A 15,000-nucleotide genomic window follows, 5' to 3' on the forward strand; every position below is an offset into this window, starting at 1 on the left:
GAGGGCTTCTGGATGATCTGTGGGTGAAAGGGAAAAAGCCACAACCTTTAATTCAACCCTTGTTTTACATTCACCTTCTGCATTATTGATGCACAACATTTTTTACTTGACTCAATCAAATCCCAGCCTGTGCAGGATTTATTATGATGATAATAAAGGCGCCTTATATTTACAGTCCACTTTCACATTCCATTCCCTTCAATTCAAATGCTTTAGAGCAGGGGTCTTCAACGTTTTTTAAGCCAAGAACCCCTTGGCTGAAAGAGACAGAGCAGGGACCCCCTACTACATATATTGTATAAAATGAAGTTGCATATTAAACTGGGCCTACAATAACGCGCAGGGTGGCCTAAAGCCTTTCTACATATCTTTTTAGGGCATAATTAATTAGTGCTTGTTGGCATGATTTTATAAATCATCTTTTAATGTTAAACGTTGAATTGAAAACACAGTGACTCCTCAGGATGAACTGTATCTGTGGATGGTTACCTTAGTGACTACCTTACCTATAGACCAGTAAGTAAGCCTATCAGTAATGGGTTTTTTTCACAAATAGGCTGATTTATATTTGCTAACAATATGTTGGATTGGACATTTTCATTTTTGAAAAAAACTTAAGTTGCTGATATACTTGCTTTTAACTAAGCGTTCGCGTACGTAAGATGGCTGCCACGCCAATCCTGCATTCTTTTGAAGCGTAGGTAGTGCACGTCTTTAGAAATTAATGCTACGCATACACAAGATGCAATTCAGCACATGAACGTGGGGGGCAGTATATTATGCTGAACCAACTGGCTCAGTGTGTGTGTTGTGGTGTAGAGTTAATGCGGGCTAATCCGAAGTCATCGACGTCTCTCATTGGCAGATAAACATACTCGCCATTGTCGCGACGCACTTGTATTTTCCTCCAGTGTCGCCATGTTTGTTTCATAGGTTCATGTTGCAAACTCGGAATGTCAAGGAATATCTTCCGGTATCGGCCAGGGACGATACGGCCCTGATCTGCCCTCTAGTGGATATACGTTTAATCCTCCAGGTACATGCAAAGTACGCAGGCAAGTATGTAAACAACGCCAAGGCAGAGTTGTGGGCCTGGATCAAAGATCACTGTTCATCTCTCCAGTCCAGTTCCACCCACTCAAATCTATGACAAGGACCACTGAGCCGTTTTTGGGTGATGGTGGTGGAGCAACATCTAACCATACTGCATGCTGGGCTTCCCCTTTTATTTGTGACCCGTGTGTGTTTACGTATTTGCAGCTCGACACTAGGGAAGAAACTACATGAAGTGTAAATCATGGTGGCCATCAACAACAGGGGCCATGTTTAAACCATGTGTACGCACAAAACCTTACATATTCCATTCCCCACGCATGAATTTGTATTTACAGAAACATTGGGATGAGAATGTGAGCCTTTCGCACATACTTCAGACCACATGGTTTTTTAGAGTGATAAGACAATCTATAACATGCAAATCAAATGTGCGTTAATTCCATTTGTGTGATAAACTGTCTCTGTTTTGTTTTTTTGATCGATGCTTTATGTATTTACTCCCAGGGGATCAATAAAGCATTTCTGATTCCGACTTATTGTGAGGCAACTGCAAAAACTGTTGATTTGAGTGCTATGAACTAAATCACAGATGATTGTGATATCACTGCAAATGATGGTTTACAGGTATATGGGATCAATTAATCATGCCAGCTATATAAAAAGCCAAAACCCTGCAAAACAGTCACATGCAATGACAACTCCTCTGGTATTGTTGCAGAACGTCGCTGATGAGAGTGCACTGCATACACAGAGTTTTAGTCCTCGGGTATCACTGTCATTTCAGAAAATACACCTATGTGCCGTTAAAGTCCCACTGGTCAACTGTGACCTAAGTGTCTACTGTGCTATTCCCGTTTGAATATTCACCATACACAGCCTGCCTCATGTTGCTTCACTACTGTTTAGCCTTTGTCAGCATGTGAAGTACTTTTACAGTTTGTACAGTCGATTGTACAAAAGCTTTTTGCTATTTTATCAGTGTTTTCCATCGTTGGAACACACAACAGCAGAGGCTGACTGTTTCTCAACTGCCCATATGGGGACATCACTTGATTGAGTGAGGCTTAAGAGTCCTATCTTGCACCCGGCACAGCGCAGTGCAAAGCCTGACGCAAGTGTCTTTGCTAGTTTAAGACCGACCCAGTTGTCAGTTTCCCGTCCAGCGCCCACATTGTTTAAATAGCAAATGCACCTGCACCCATCTGTGGCCCATGGGCGTGCTGGTCTTACAGGGAGGAGTGTTCAGGTGCATTCTGGGAGTATTGCTATCTTGAGGCAGCGGGAAATGATCGCGCCATTGACCACCAAAATCCTGGTCTAAAGTCAATAACGCAGCATTTCATTGTTATTTTAACAGAGCATTAGAGAAATGCTCCTGGGTTCGTGCACAGCGCGCGCACACTATGCTTGTTACACACACACACACACACATGCAGAAGATTAAAAATAAAAATATTACGGTGCAAATCCTCCATCATAATAGCAATGCTCCAATTCACGCTCAGATTATATACAGTAGCTCTCCGCGGCAATGTACTAGTGAAAAATTCATGTCATACGGGATATTAATACCAGTATAGTTCAAACTGGTATACCGCCCAGCACTAGGTTGTAGCCTCACACACCTATATTATGCATTATGTAGAAATAATTTTGGAGTCCCCAATGTGACCACAGCTTTATGCTGGTGGGACTTTGTCAGCAGAGACTCTTGCATCAAAAGTATAATATAGGGAGGAAATGAGACAGTCAACTTCTATTAATAAGATGCACACTAATGTTGGGGAATGGTTAGGTCTCTGTAAATTATAGAGTGTGGTCTGGACCTACTCTATCTGTAATGTGTCCCGAGATAACTCCTGTTTTGATGTGATACTATAAACCAAATTGAATTGAATTAATGTTAGGCCCATCTCCCAATTGAAGGAAAATAATAGCTGACTAGTTTGATTTGCTGGTGCTCAGATGTGTTTGAGTTTCAGTTTGTGTCCTCAGACTGTCCTAGGTGGACATGCAGTATTCAGGTTGGAACAGTGTGTGACAGGTGCAAGGCATTAACAGGGCTCAGGCCTATACCCGGCTAGATAGATAGAGGCGAGGACGTAACTGCACAGGAACGCATGCAGCTGGCCAAACTAATGCCACAGGCAAACACAAACACACACATACACACACACACACTGCACACTGACAAACTGATACACACATGTTCAGAGAACACAGTTACCTGAGCTCCACCAACGAAACAATATTAAGACTGTGGGAAACGGGCTTGTTTTGTGTTACAAACTCAAACAACTCCATGCATCAATTCTAAAAAATTTTCATTCGTCTGTGATCTTAACAACTGATCAGCGGGACAGTGACAGTGCGATATTTTCCACAGAGGGCAGGGACCAGAGACACTGAGTGTGGATAAGCAGGCTGGCTGTTGTCCCGTTTCTGACCATCAGAGGGCAGCACCACAGGCTCAGATCACATCACATCCACACTGCATGGAAGAACTCCCATTGTTCTATTACACCTAATCACAGTGGATAGAAGAATTGAATATAAAACAGACCACTAAATAAAGAATGAGTCACATTTTAAAGTGTAGTTTTCTGCTGATATTTTCTTTCAACCCACACAAAATTCTCTCAGGGCCAGATGTATGTACATTTGCGAATGTAGCGTTATCAGCGCCATGGCCAACCCGCAGAAAGCGCACGCTGTGATACTTCAGCTTACGTCGTATTTACCAAACTTGCAGTTCATCGGGTAATCAGCACCTTTCTCCGCCCACTATTGATAGATTGCGCTGAAGCAAAGCGTTCAAAGTACTGGTGCTATGATACGGCTGAGTGCAGACTACGATATTCCCACTGCTGATGCTATGACTGTTTGAAATGATCCTGATGCCAATATTTGTAATGTAGCGAGGAGTTTAACAACTGCTGGAATGGAATGTGAACGCTGAGTCAGAGATTCAATGTCATCTTTGATTTCTTCCATTAACTGTAATATTGCATGGCTGCTTAATCTGTAACGCTTAATGATTTTGTGTTCACTCAACTGAAAAAGTCTGATCCTTGCGGCAAAAATCTTTTCAGCTTGTCTCCTTGGCCTTTGTCTTCGTCTTGCTCGGATTACTGCTGCCATTTCACCAGGAGGCATATGCCAGGAAACCCGTTTCCAGGTTTAAACCTGCTTTTAAGAGGCGGAGAATTTTCACCGCAAAATAGAAGCGCGCTGTCACGGGCGGTTTGTACATACCGCGGAATACATACTGTACTTAGGCGCACTTTACGCTTCCCCTCCCATCTCTTTATGGGAAACTTTCCCCTTCACCCTCCCATGAATGCATATGCATGACATGGAAAAGCGCAATTTGACATTTTCAGTCCCCGCGGCAGTCTGCTCTTTTACCTCAGTGCGGCCTGTTTGTACATACCTCGCCATGCTTTTACGCGCACGTTGCGAAACAAATATGCCTGAAGTGGGCGCAAACACGTTAGTACATCTGGCCCTCAGAGTCTTTCACCATGTGTTGCAGCTTTTGCGTTTGTTTATTGCGGCAGTTGATATGATGGGTAAAAAAAAAAAAACAACGATATATTGTGCAGCCCTAGTCTGAATGAAAGCCAATATCTGCAGGGATATCTTCAGGGATATACTTCACAGAGGCAAATGGCACTTTTAACCATATGTACTGTTCAGTTATTTCAATTCTGTTCAGAGCAGACGTGTAAATCCATCCCTCACCTTGGTGTATGAAGTCCCCATATGCAGTTCTGGCAAATGTCCGTTCCCTGGACAATAAAATGGACTACCTCAGACAAGATGAAGGGCTGTTGGGTCTCGAACATTCAGCTGAATTTAGAGCTGACTGATGCAAATGCTACGGTCCCATCTGCTAACATGGAGGGGGGCGGGGGTTTATGAACTATACTGCAGCCAGCCACCAGGGGGAGATCCAGATGTTTTGGCTTCACTTCTGGGGAGCTGTCAAGCCGTTAATCTTTATATACAGTCTATGGTCGTGGAGATACTGACCCTACGCCGTAGCCTGACGTGCACCTCTGTAACTACACGTCAGGGCGACGCACGTCGCTCGCACGTGGCTTGGTAGCGTCTCAACCCTCCTCGACTCATTTCCTGGTTCTCCTTCTCCATTAACAACATGAAATCAAGGAGAGGGTTAACTTCTCCTGCTCCAGATTTCCCACCGTGGTCAGAAAGAACAGGGGAGACACTTTGTTTGTCTCACTATGACTCTAGAGTCACTACCGCGCCCTGATATTCTCTTAAAGAGATCGACGCACAAGTATAAACTTCAGGCCACCATAACAAACATTTACATAACTGACACCTTTGTTTTCATGACAGAAAGGCATCTCATTAACAGATACGATAGACGTAGGCTACGGAGAAAGCTCTGTGTGGAGCCTCCGCAGAACCAGAAATCAGACTGACTCCCTTAGAATACGTTCAACTACAGCTAAGTCAGACTCTTGACTTATCCAAACATCCCCCTCCTGTCCATAAGCAGAGCTGGTCCGACATCTGTTAACGTGCTGCTGATGCTACTTTGCAGCATTGTTGCGGAATAAAGTCTTCAGTGACGCATTCAACCACTGCAAACCCACACTCGTGCAGGTCATTCAAGTGGTGTACTCACCGGCTTGCACCGACATCAGTGAGCCACAAGTTTAATGGAACATTGACAGAGCGATGGGAAAAAGGAAAGAAAAGAGGTCATCAAACACATGACAGCTGATATCAGACATGTAGGAGGTGCAGATGTTTGGAAGCATGCTGCAAGCTCTCTGGAACCGAATCATTAATTCATTATTATTACTATTCCTTCATTATCACTATGAAGGATTTTAAAATTACATTTTAAAAGTTAGAGAGTGGACCCAGGTTCCATTCAAGATTATTTGTTCTGGGAGATGGGTCAATCCTAAGCGGGATGGATAAGCACATAAGAAGCTGGGTCCAGACTAGTTTAATGATGAGGGCGTTTGAAAAGATGTCATATAAATGGTTTACCAGATTGGATGTCTACACTAGAAAATGGGGAAAGTAGCTGAACTTTCTGGAGGCTCCCAAGAAGCTTGGTGCTGGGGAGAGACGTGTATGATGGGCTTATGGTGTTGTCAGTTATACATATGTCTATTTGGTTTATGGTTTAATTTCTATTTTGTTGTATGGTCTTGAATATTGTAGTAACTGTGTCATCTTTTCTTGATTTTTGTCTGGGTGGGTGGTGATGATGAAAGGGGTGGGGTTGTTCATCTTGAGTGAGTGCACCAGATATTTTGGAGACAATTGAGCTCATGCAATACAGATTTGTTCCTCAGTGGCATTTATGGATGACTGAAGAGCTGATGTGATTTTTGTTTGATGATCCCAGGACCATAGGAATGAATTTATATTGGGATGTACAGTATGGCTATAAGCACCACTGAGGTGCCACGAAGCAAGGCACCCCCACATTGACTAGTTCACAGATACAGACGGCAGTAGTACAGGGCAGGGCCTTGGTGTTAACGTGTTTAAGTGTCAAAGAGTAGAGCAGGGGGGTGCTAAAAAATAAAAACAACTAATTCAGGATATCAGAAAAAAATGACCATACCTACCATACAGGTGTTTCTTGTATAAGAGACTATAAAGAGACATTTTTCTAACACATTTCCTACAAATGATCTCAGAAAAAGGTGTCCACTGAGCTGCTAGTCCGGGAAGAAGACACTTATCAAAGACACTTTGTTTTGGTGGTATTTCATTGTAAAGAATTAAATGAACAAACAGACAACATTCACACTGTGGACGTTTTAGTTTTGTCTCTATACACTTATTTCCTGTACGTTTGGCTGAGTTTCTGAATGAAATGTTTTTTATATGATTGGGTGGGGGGCACGGGAAATCTTACAGGCACGCGACAAGCGGGCGCAATCCTGTGAAAAATTGTGTTTGTGCTCATCACACGCACACTCCCGCCCGCCGGGATGGTTAGGGATAACCCTAACTCTAAACTGCCCATTGATCGCCTGGCGTTTACTCGCTGAGCGTTGTCCGTCTGTCTATTGACATTGTCTATTATCCACGCGACTACGGAGGCGAAGTGTCGCTCTCCGTGTGAAATGTGTTTTTTTGTACTTTATACATCTATTGCATACACAAACAACTATATAACACACTAAAAGACAGAGAAAAAAAAAAAAAAAAAAGCATAATAGGGGCTCTTTAAAGATCTGATTTGAGGTACTAATCGGATTGCCCTCAGTCTGAACTTAGCCTATGTTTGTTCCAACTCACCTAGTAAATGATCACTAAGTCACCATGGTCGTGTCCACACTGTGTTGGTTGGGAAATGGCGGCTAGGACTAATGGGTAGCTGATGAGAGTACAGTATGTGTACATGGGTAAAGATGTCTTACCACCAGCACATGCTCCAGCAGTCCCAGATATCCGGAAGCACACTCCTTGCCATAGCGCAGCGCTCTCATCTGGACCTCCATGCTGACCTCTGGGTGGTAGGCAGCTTGCTGAAAGAGCAAACAGACAGACAGAAATCAACGTCTGAGCCAAACACTGACAGTATAGGCCAGAGATCTTCAACAGGGGGTCCTCAGAGTTACTGCATGGATTCATGTTAATGTCTTGACATTAATCCGACATATTAGGAAATATTAATCAGCCTTTTTGTTGTTTTTGAGTTGGACCAGAACAAAGATTTACAAGTTTGGGAAGAAACCTCGCCAACCTGACTGAACATTTTTCCAATTATACCAAAGATAGGAGAAAGAAAAAAAAACTATAGTGATGTAAAATTAAGTTGGTGAGTTCCGAATATTGTACTGTATGTGGGGTATTTATTCAGTTCGTGAATTCCCACAATCTCTACAAAGCTAACGTTAGCTAACGGGAGATTTAGGACACCCGGTTTGTGGATTATTCCTTGACGTTGTGCGGCTCGCGGAGACAGGGTGACCCTCCCCTCAACAAAGAATAAAAAGACATGACCCTCCCCTATTTTCTTCCGGTGGTCCATTCCGTAAATACCGAACGGTCCCTTACCCGCAATGAATTGCTAACATTAACTAGCATTTTGTTTAGATATGCCAAATGATAATTATATAAGTGACTATTGGTCGGACTATATCTTTTTTATTATTTATAACAATTGTTAGTTGTTGGCATTTGACCTTATACACGTTCATAGCAACAAATATGACAAGGGGAGGGGGGGGAGGGCAGTTAGAATAAATGTTTTATGATAATAAATAGGCTGTGTATTTGAGTTATTATATTATCTGGGTCACATGATATGATAGAACCAAAATATGTATCATGGGATTCACTCAAAACTTATTTAACTGAAAGAAATAATTATGTTGTTAATCGCAATTATTTCTGAGACGATTAATTGTACAGCAATATGGTGGTGTACCTTGCAGGAGTGCAGCATGTCAGCGATGGCTCTTCTGCTGAGGTTGGCAGTGGCAATGACGTCCTCCTGACGACAAGAATTCCCAGCAGCCACCGCCTTTGCGGTTGCCATGGTGATGCCTTTAGTCGTGCGAATGAACTCCTCCGGCGTGGTCGTCTTTGGTGGGGGGTCAGAACTGCTGAACACCTGTGTGGTAAGACCGGGGGACCGTTGGTGAGAGACTTGATAGCCAGAAAACAACATGATTGTTTATTTCATAAACAATCAGGTGAATGTTAAGCTCTAGAACCAGCGTTCAGAATGAATCCTTCCTGCTGGAAGAGGTCTCCTTTCAGTGGGTACTCTAGGCTCCAGACAGTCTTCTACGTAGTAATGTAATGTACTTCATTTCTCCCCTTGGGGAAATGTCATTTTTTTATTCTGCTGTTAGGTTTTCTAGATTTTCGCACACACACACGCATTTGACTTTTGATTAATAAAAGCATGTCAATAACCTATACATGGCCCTTGATATGATTGTCATTTTCCAGGCAGCGCTGCCTGGAAGGCACTAGGATTAGGCAATGGTTAGGGTTAGGTTAGGTGCCTTGAAGTCGACGTTGGGGGCTTAAAACACCATCGAGCGAACTAGAGCGACTAACAGAGGGGACTGTGCAGTACAGCACTGATCTATTGAGTTTTAATAATAATAATAATAATAATAATTTGATTTATATAGTACTTTTCAAGCATCAAGCACAAAGTGCTTTCCAGATTAAATGATTTACAGGATATTAATTAGGATCAGAAACTCATGTAAGCCTCCCCTCCCCCCCCATGACACAAATTTGAACATGAGAGCACAAATTCCAAGCAGCACTTCATAAAACAGTGACCGTGCAAGACAGAATGTCAATAAAAGAAACATGGAAATGGAAAGGCATCTAAAAATACTAAAATGATAATACATATCAAGCATAATTTAAATACGTGATGACAGTCTCTGTCTCTCTGTTAGAGCCACAAAGTATTGGAACTTGGTAACAAGCGAAGAGAAGAGAATGGAGCAGCTGTGCTGCTTTTAAATTCAAGATGAAATCATGGCTGAAATCAAGCCAATCATGTTCCTGCATAAAGTCAAACAGCTAATCCTAATGCTGTAGTGGTGTCCCCATGCTGTGATTTTATTGCTGGTATAATTGTTGTGGTGTTTTAATGCTGTGACATTGTATTGTTATTGTGGTGGTGTTTTAATCCTGTGCAATTTCCAATTCTGAATGTTTTATTGTCTTTCTATATTTCTTATGATATGTCTTTGTAATCTGACTCGATGACAGGTCGCCCCTCAATGATCTCTCGAGGATGAAGAATGAATTATGTCGTTATTGTGTTGTTGTCTTTTACTGTTGTGTACTGTAGTGTTTGTATACTTCAGTGTTAGGTTTTCCTTTTTGACAGCCCAGGGACTACAGATGAAAATGATCTTAGAGCTAACTCGGGTACTGCTAAGGAGCTCTGCATTGTCCCTGTCAAATAAACACAAATAAATAATCAATATTTTTCCATATCTAAACATCCCTTTTTGCCTCGGGCCGCCTAATGATGAAGTCTGATCTTGGTGTTTTTTCTTGTAAACCAGAGTGTATTTCACCAGTGTTTCTAACCGTGCGTGGCCGCCACTTGGGTATGGGATGCAACTATGTCACGACTACAGACCTTACTCCACGGCGCTGTGGAGATAGGTCTGCCAGATTACTCACAGCCAGCTCCTGCTTGATGTGTTCAATTGTGGACTCCAAAGCTCTGGTCCCCTTTGTGGCTTCGTCCTCCACTGCCTTCACCGTCTTCAGGAGCGATGTCACATTGGTCACCATCACCTACAGCAGCCAAGGCACATCATATGGCCAAGGGTTAGACTGACGGCAAGAAAACTGATCTGAGCTACTGAGTCTTAATAATAATAATAATTTGATTTATATAGTACTCCCCCCCCATCTTCAAGCAGAGAAGTCTCATGGGGGGTTTTGGGGGTGCGTGTCTCACCTTAGCGGAGCTCTTTAGCTGCAGCATGCTGGGGTCGTCATGAGGTTTGCCTGCGGCTGCTTTGGTGGCGCTGATGAGGTTGCCCAGAGCTTTGGCCACATCTTTCACCGCATTGATCAGGACCACCTGTAAGAATGGAGAGTGCAGTTTACGCTTTCATTTCATGCCTTCACTTTGCCCATTGATCTGCACGTTTTTAGAATTTTGATGAGGTTTTCGGTTAAAGGGTTGTATGGCTGTTTATTAAAAAACAATAGATTTAAAACACTTTGATAAGGGTATGGAATTTCAAAAAGGTTAGGGATCAGGTTTGAGATCTCCAACTATCTGAGAGGTCCCGGGACACGTCTGCATGTATTCGAAACAATCGGCTGAAACAATTGTCGTATAAGGAGACAAAAACCTCAAAAAGGCGACAAATGTCAGAAAAGGCGACAAATTCCGGGGGAAAAACGCCAAAAACATGGAAAAAATTGTCCAAAAGAACCTTGAAAAAAGTGGCAAAAACATTGAAAAGGAACTAAAAAATAGCTTAGAATGGTATGCACAATGAAAAGATATGTGTGAAGGCTTTAGGTCGCCCTTCATGTTATTGTAGGCCCAGTTTAATATGCAACTCTATTTCATACAATATATCAGAAGTCTTCAACATTTATTAGGCCAAGGACCCCTTAGCTGAAAGGGAGACGGAGCAGGACCCCCTACTACATATATTGTATAAAATAGAGTTGCATATTAAACTGGGCCTACAATAACTGTATCAGTGGGTAGCCTTAGCTATTGGCCAGTAAGCCTATGATCAATGTTGTATATTAAAAAAGATTTATCTTTACTAATAATAGGTTGTATATATATTAATGTATATTTTTTTTACTATCAAACAATGATTTGGCTGCCCCCCTGCAGCAACTCTGAGGACCCCCCTAGGGGTCCATATCTCTGCCATATACTGTATGTAGTAGGGGGTCCCTGCTCCGTCTCTTTGTCAGCTAAGGGGTCCTTGGCCTAATAAATGTTGAAGACCCCTGGTTTAGGATTAGATTTTTTGGGTGAAGTGTTCACTTTGAGCCATGCACGCTAGCTGTTGACGCAGGACCTTATCGTATGCTGAGATTAGGAGTTGGGTCTAAATCTACATTTTGTTTTTCAACCCACTTTTCTTTTCTTTTTTTACAAGGGAAGACACACAGTACCTGGGTCTCGGGGTCTTCGGCTCCCAGGCTGGCGGCTCCCAGTTTGACCACATCGGCCAGTTTGGTGATAGTGGCCACCGAGGACTGGGCGGCCTGGGCCAGTTTCTCCTGACTGGCTCCGGCGCCGGACACCAGCAGCTTGGTGTCCTCCACCAGAGCCTTGGCTGTCTTCAGGATGTATTCTCTGCACACAAGAAGGTCACACAGTCACTATAGTAACACAATTAACTGAGTCAGACTTCAGAGGGGTCAGAGCTTGACAAGATTATCCGTGCCTTCTGCTAGATGTTTGAGGCGATATGCTTTTGTCGCGATTCTTTCCCGATACATGGGTGCTGGTTGGATTTGTATTGCGATTTTCATTTATTGCGATTCTAGAAGAATTGCGATTCGACAGTATTGAGTATTGGGATTTTCTTTTACTTCTTTATCAAAAATAAAAGTTGAATAATACACTTCTAGAGACAATATATCATGAGACATTCCTAAGTGCTAACTGTTTTCTAAAAGGAATGCGCATCACAGCTCTGTTTTGCTGGGAACAGATACGATGCAGTTGCTGTCAGCGGTACCATACAAACAATAATATTTAAGTGTATCATTGGTAAAAAAATAAAAATAAATATTAATTACAGTGTTTTCTGTAGGTTTGTGGAAGTCATTGTCATTCCCCCTCTCTCTCCCGTTTCATGTCTTCTGCTGTTCTATCAAAATAAAGGCTGAAAATGCCCAAAAAATAATCTTAAAAAACAAAAAACAATATGCAATTTGACATCTACATTGGAAAAGCAGCTAATAAATAAATAACACTCAAAAAACTTAAAGGCAAAACTTGCTAAAAAAGTCCAACTACAGTCATTATATCTGAGAAAAGTCTTTTAATTAGTTTGGTGATTTTTCACTGTTTTGGGCGTTTTTGTTGCTATTTTTTGGCGCATTTTTTTCTGTTTTGGGCAGTTTTTTTTAAATGTTTTTGGCAATTTTTTTTTTTTTTTTATGTTTTTGGCATTTTTTTGCTGTTTTTGGCGGGGTTTTTTAATGGTTGGGCGCTTTTTCTGCTGTTTTTTGCCGCATTTCAGATTCATTTAGCTAAAGTGCTGCCAAAAACAGCTCAGGTGCTCCTGAGACTTCAAAAAGAAAAATAAAGAAAAATCACGATACGTACGATTTTCGTACGTATCGTACCCCAACCCTCTCTTTTAAACAGAGTCTCTGTAGTGATAGGTACCTGTGGTCAGCGAAGGTCTCTGCGTTCTCTCTGTTCAGAGTACCGGCAGTGGCAAACATGATGGTGGTGTCGAGGTCTGCGATGATTCCAGACACAGCGCTGGCGGCGGTGATGCAGGCCTGGGTGCCACGGTTACCTGCCTGGAGGGACGCCAACACATGGGAGACCTGCGGGAACAAGACCGACCTGCTGTGAGTGGAAGTTGGACTTGGCTAGAGCTGGAACAATTCCAAATGTTGCTGTACAATGGATATATATATATATATATATATATATTAACACAAATACACAGCCTATGAAGTAAACCACGCCTCTTTATTATTATAAAACACGTTTTCTAACTGTGCCCCCCCCTCCTTGTTATATTTATTGCTATGAACATGTATATAGAGTGCATTATATATGCATATATCAAGTGCCAAAAACTAACAATTGAAATAATAATAAAAATATATAGTCTGACCAATAATCATATATATACATATATACAGTAATTACAATTTGGCATATCTAAACAAAATCAACAATTACCAGTCATACGCCTTAGCTCATGTTAGCAAGTCATTGCAGTTAAACAGAGAAACCGTGATTATGCAAAAAAACTTGGCGTGCATATTTAGTACAGGTGTCATATTTTTACTAGTGAAGTTATAAATGATTGAAACAGAGCAGCGGGGTGTTTGGTTGCAGTCTGACCTTCTCGGAGACTTTGCGGGCGCTTTCGATCAGCTCTTTCTTGGTGAAGGAGTCGTTGGGGCTGCACTGCAGGGCCCCAGCTTTGGTCACCAGGCCGGTGCAGCTGAAGCCCAGCTCGCCCACCTGCTTCTTAATGTGAGTACCAATCTGGAAACAGACACACAAACAAACAGATGAATCGGAACAACAGCGCCGAAACGACAGAGAGTGACATGAGACACGCGGAGCCGGTGTCACAGGCAGAATTCTAACTGCAATGCTTTCCTTTGTTTCTATGGTGATGTACTAGGGTGAAGACGGCTGCAGTCTGCTCTCCTCGGACGGACACGCATCAAGAGAGACTTGACTAACGAGTTGGTGCAGGTTATGCTATATGTTCTACTGCTTATGTATGCTAAGTAAATATAGCGCCGTGGTGACCGCACATCGTATCAGATAGATAGATAGAATAGATAGACTTTATTGATCCCAAATTGGGAAATGATGTTGCTACAGCAGCAAAATATCAGACACACAGCACACATACAGAATATACAAGAAATAATAAATTATAAAGGATAGAATACAAGAACAACTATTCAAAACTGAAAGATAAAAAAATACAAAGGAAAGAATGTACAAATGTATATACAAGTTGGGAATAAAAAAACGTACCTCATCATTCTCTGCAGTCACGGCAGCATATTTGGCCTCGTTTGCAAGATTTCCAAACTCATTGGTAAGCTGGTTGGCCAATCCTCCGAGGTCATCAGGGTTTGTGTTGGACTTGGTCACCTGAAGAGAGACAGGAAACCACAACAGTTTAGTAATAACAAGTGCATCTATCCGGTTTTCACCAGGGAGACACCAGTCACTTGAAGCTAATTAAAGCTATTATAGATTTCATAGTCTGGCGCGACGGAAGTACATTGCCGAGATAAAGCCTGACATCGGGAGCGGGCTTTGTTTGTTACCGTTACGACGATAAACCGCGAGCTAGCTACACGCATAAAATGTCAAGTTTTTAAGAACATTTGGATCGTGTAACAAGGCAGGCCATCTTGGTTCCTTCTGTTTATGATTGCAAAGATTTACAAAGAATAAGTTAACAGCATTTGCTATCTAACTGGGAGGTTTTGGGACCGAGGGGTGGGATGTTTTGTGGAAGAAGTACACACGGCAATACACTGTTAACTTTAATATTGTATGTGTGGTGAGGCCAGACCTTACTCCACACCACTGTGGAGATAGAGCTGGCAATGCCAGACTGTAGATTTCATGATGGCCAAACATTTTTTAATTAGAGAGAAATTTCTTTCTACTTTTTTCCCAGACATTATATATGGTGCTCACACCTTTGGTCCTCATTTTTTCTAACCCTCAGTTTT

At 42.2% G+C, this 15,000-nt stretch overlaps 1 protein-coding gene across 3 annotated transcripts in view; it reads right to left on the minus strand.

The window, feature by feature from the left end:
* The window catches only part of tln1 (talin 1), a 118,829-nt gene that overhangs the window by 17,617 nt on the left and 86,212 nt on the right, over positions 1-15,000 (minus strand). For all 3 annotated transcript variants that reach the window (XM_035991143.1, XM_035991141.1, XM_035991142.1), the window contains 9 exons: positions 14,288-14,407; positions 13,634-13,780; positions 12,938-13,104; positions 11,710-11,893; positions 10,517-10,642; positions 10,234-10,350; positions 8,495-8,680; positions 7,482-7,589; positions 1-17 (listed from right to left, as the gene is read on the minus strand). The exon at positions 1-17 is cut by the window's left edge and continues 89 nt beyond it. In XM_035991143.1, coding sequence (XP_035847036.1) covers positions 1-17; positions 7,482-7,589; positions 8,495-8,680; positions 10,234-10,350; positions 10,517-10,642; positions 11,710-11,893; positions 12,938-13,104; positions 13,634-13,780; positions 14,288-14,407 — 1,172 coding nt within the window. The remainder of the gene's footprint in view (positions 18-7,481; positions 7,590-8,494; positions 8,681-10,233; positions 10,351-10,516; positions 10,643-11,709; positions 11,894-12,937; positions 13,105-13,633; positions 13,781-14,287; positions 14,408-15,000) is intronic.

The sequence above is a fragment of the Sander lucioperca genome, chromosome 14 (assembly GCF_008315115.2).
Source record: "Sander lucioperca isolate FBNREF2018 chromosome 14, SLUC_FBN_1.2, whole genome shotgun sequence".
Taxonomy (NCBI): Eukaryota; Metazoa; Chordata; class Actinopteri; order Perciformes; family Percidae; genus Sander; species Sander lucioperca.